The following is a 3,861-nucleotide window of genomic DNA, read 5'->3' as shown; positions in this document are numbered from 1 at the left end:
TTTTTTTTTTTTTTTTTTTTTTTTTTGTCTTGTTACTGAGACTATCGTGACATTGGACTTGATCACCCCTTCTGTCTCAACCTATGATTTGCCCACATTTCAGATTTGTTTGAAGAGATTTGACATTCATCCCTCATTTATTATTTGTGAGCAATAATTTGCAGCTGGATCTATTTGGTACTTTTGATATACAGACTCCTCCCGTATTAAATCTAATGTCCAGCGCTCTTATTTCTCGTAGTATTTATCGAATCTGCTTTATTTGCCATCCTTATGACCTAAAATTTTCCCATTCCAGATGTTTTCGTTTTCCTACACATGAATTTTATGAGGCTAGCCTATTAAATAATTAGTATTTTAGAGCAAGCGTTAATTACGGGTCTTTGCCTCATCGTTAACCCTTAATGTAAAGCAATAGATAATGTGTAGTTGTGATATATTACATCTTCAACTTTGTGCTCATTTGATAACAAATTTTGAATTCGCTCTCTTTGTTGAGAATAACCTTGCTCATACTGTTTTTATCGATCTTGTCCTTCTGTTTAATGAATTATTTTAATCTTCCGCTATATTGTATCTGTGATGTACTTGTTCTTCTATATGATACACAGGAAGACAGATTCTTTGACTTTTATCAATAATCATTTCTTTTTTTGGATTTTAGGCGCGGCAGGTTCACCCAGATAAAAACCCAAGTGATCCTCTGGCAGCACAAAAATTTCAGGCATGCTTTGTTAAACCTATTTCCCCACCCCCGATTATGTTTTAACTCGTTTTGTGTTTCTATTTACATTCTCAAGGTCCCAGAATATTATGCTATAGTTTTTTTCTTTTATGAAACGAGCGCATACTGTAGTTGATATCCTTCGTCTGATTGATGGAGAGATTGACATTAGTATGTCCCAGTTAAATTCAACCACTTGTAAAAACATGGATACTGCTAGTGCTAAGCAAATATTGATGCTATCTCGAGGAGATTTGAGCCAGAAGTTTCTTCATTAATGGAAAACCTTGAGTATTTTATCGTTTAAAGGTCAAATGAGACTTCTCTTTACTAAGTAATGATGTTGCAAGTTATCAATAATGTTAGGTGGGACTCGTTACCCCACGAGATTACCTGTGGCCTTGGGGAAAAACACAATATTTTTAAAAGAATGCGGAGGATGGTCTCGTTGAAGGATTTATGGGTTGCAAGAATTAAACATATTTTTCATCCAATTTATAGCTTGCAGATGACACCTTTCTTCTTTTGATATTAGACAACTCCAGCCTTTTCAATCTAATTGATGTGAACTCCTTAGGTAACTGAAGATTGTAACCCTTGTAATTTCAAACCTACAAACCCTAAAACGCTCAAATCAAAGTGACTTCAAACGTAAGGAAATATATATATATATATATATATATATATATATTTTTTTTTTATTGTTATTATTGTTTTCTTATGAAGCAGTCCTGGTGAAAGATTAAGAGCAGACTTCCTTCGGGACAAATGTTCCAAGGTAAGAAAACAAGTTTCTTTCCTAAGATTCTTCAGAAGTAGGTTGACCATTCCCACTTGAATGTTCCTTCGGTTTGAAAATGGGTCGCCCTTGTTTTGGTTCAAGTAGCCACTATTTTGGTCATAGTCAGTTTAAACACATAAATCATGTCCCCTTATACTTCAACTATATTGATTGAAATGCAAAAGTTTCATGACTTGACTAGTCACTCGTCCTCATTTTCGAAGATTATCTTACCCGGTGGTGAATGTCCCATTCAGGCACGCAACCTAAAATCTGTAATTGTAAACTGGATTCGAGTTTCATTGCTCTCCAAAGTGCTAGGCCATAATTTTACTAATCATCCAAACTTCTAGAATACATGAAGCAAACTAGGCTATTTATAGTGTAATTTTCCTCTCCTTCGAAGGTAAAAATTCCCTTGATGGTTGAAATTTTTCGCTCTATAGGTTTTGTATGGGAGAGTTAATATTGGATCAAATTCATAGGCATTCTTCCTTTATATTATGTTTGCAATGGTGTATTCTTTGTAGGTGTCACAAGGAGGATATTTACCATTTATTGTGGGACTGCTAGTTTGCTCAGTCCATTTGGAGTCATTGTTTGAGTTCGTTTGAGTTCGTTTGAGTTATGCTTCACTTAGAGCAGAGCCTGTTGCTCTATGAAGAGGAGACACTTCTAAACTCCCTTTTGGGATACGGGTTGTGAGAAGAGTTTTGTGGCATGCTTGTTTCTTTGTTGTATTATGGGGTATTTAGCTGGAGAGGAATAGTAGGTTTTTTAGAGGGATTGAGAGATTGTGGAGGAGGTTCGGGAGGTTGTTAGTTTTAATGCATCTTTATGGGTGGTGTGGCATTGTTCAGTCTTATTGGCTTTATAGTTAACGTTTTCTTTTATTTTCGGTTCAACCAACTGTTTCTTGGTTTAATCTGTAAGTCCTTGGTTCTTTAAGTTTGTTCTTCATTCTTTTAAGTTTTAGTTTCAGCCGATTAGTTATGCAGTTAGATGGTTAGTAAAGTTTGCTGTCTTTTTGAAGGGGCTTTAGTTTGTAACTTGGAGATTATTATTGAATTAATTTCTTTCAAGCAAAAGCTGTCTACATCAATGGGCTTTTGTTACTTTTGCTTTTTGTAGCTATCAACTTGGTTTTATTCTTTTGGATTCGAGTCCATTTCTGTAGTTAATTTGAGGGCTTCTTTTTTGAGCTTGTTTTGTTTGTATATCCTTTTACATTCTTTCATTGTTCAATGAAGCTCGGGTTCTCACGAAAAAAAAAAAAATCGATTTTCAAGATTTTGAAGAAAGAATTTTAACCTCTTTTTGCCGATAAAGCTATGTTAAAATTAGGGAACAAAATCTTTTGATGACCGGAGGAAGATTAGGTTCTTGGAAGAAGTTGGAGGATTACATTTAAAGATTGGTATGTGTACTATAAAGCTTGGTAGGATTGAGATGGTTGAAAGCAATGGAGGTTGGAAACGATTTAAAAACATACCTCTTTGTTTATGCAAAGAAACTTTCAAATTTATTGATGCAAAATGTGGTCGTATTGGTATCTCTTTGAATACCATTAATTTGTTGAATATATGTTTTTTAAAAAGACTCTCCTCTCTAGTCTCTACCCTTCCCCTACCTCTCCCTTTCCTTCCCCTCAACTCCTCCTTTGCTGCTAATGCCGCTGGTGCTGCCATTTGTTAGATTTTTTTTTTGGGGAAAGGAACATGGATAGGTGACATGATGCTCAGATCTTCCCCCTTTTTAGAGTAGTTTCAAAGCCAAATTGTTCAGTTTCTTAATGCTGGGATGACACTCGTCAATCTTGGGAAATATTCACTAGGAAAAAAAATCTGAGGGAATCCGAAATTGAGGAACCAAGCTTCTATTGTCAAATTCGGAAGATCCTTGTATTAAAGCAAAACATGATGAAAGAGTACTGAAGATTGATCCTTCAATTTTCTTTTCGGTCAAGTCATTCGTCAAGTAATATTATTTCTCCTATGCTGCAAGAATTGTTTACAGCAGTTTGGAAATCCAAAAGTCCTAGGAAAAATTGATATGCTTATTTTGATTTTGCACAACAAAAGCCTAAATACAGCAGAAAAACTTCATAAGTTTCCATTTTCAGCCTTACAACCATTGTTATGCTCACTGTGTTTAATGGCAAAGAAAGATCAAAATTATTTCTTTTTCATTGTTCAACGTGAAGGAGTGTTGACAGTTTCTATTACGATCCTTCTACGTTCAGTGAGTGTTTGAGTCTCATCTTGTTCGAAAGTTACCATCAGTATTCTTTGTTTGTTGGGAGTTGTGTTTGATAATTTTTTTTTTTTTTTTTTTTTTTTTTTTTTTTTTTTTTTTT

General features: G+C 34.6%; 1 protein-coding gene across 1 annotated transcript in view; it reads left to right on the top strand.

The window, feature by feature from the left end:
• The window catches only part of LOC111443081 (chaperone protein dnaJ 10), a 14,562-nt gene that overhangs the window by 691 nt on the left and 10,010 nt on the right, over nt 1-3,861 (top strand). The window contains exon 2 of the mRNA XM_023080704.1: nt 665-724. Within this exon, the coding sequence (XP_022936472.1) occupies nt 665-724 (60 nt within the window). The remainder of the gene's footprint in view (nt 1-664; nt 725-3,861) is intronic.

Source organism: Cucurbita moschata, unplaced genomic scaffold, assembly GCF_002738365.1.
Source record: "Cucurbita moschata cultivar Rifu unplaced genomic scaffold, Cmos_1.0 Cmo_Scf00005, whole genome shotgun sequence".
Classification (NCBI taxonomy): domain Eukaryota; kingdom Viridiplantae; phylum Streptophyta; class Magnoliopsida; order Cucurbitales; family Cucurbitaceae; genus Cucurbita; species Cucurbita moschata.
The sequence above is the reverse complement of the archived record's forward strand: the minus strand, read 5'-3'. Positions and strand labels throughout refer to the sequence as shown.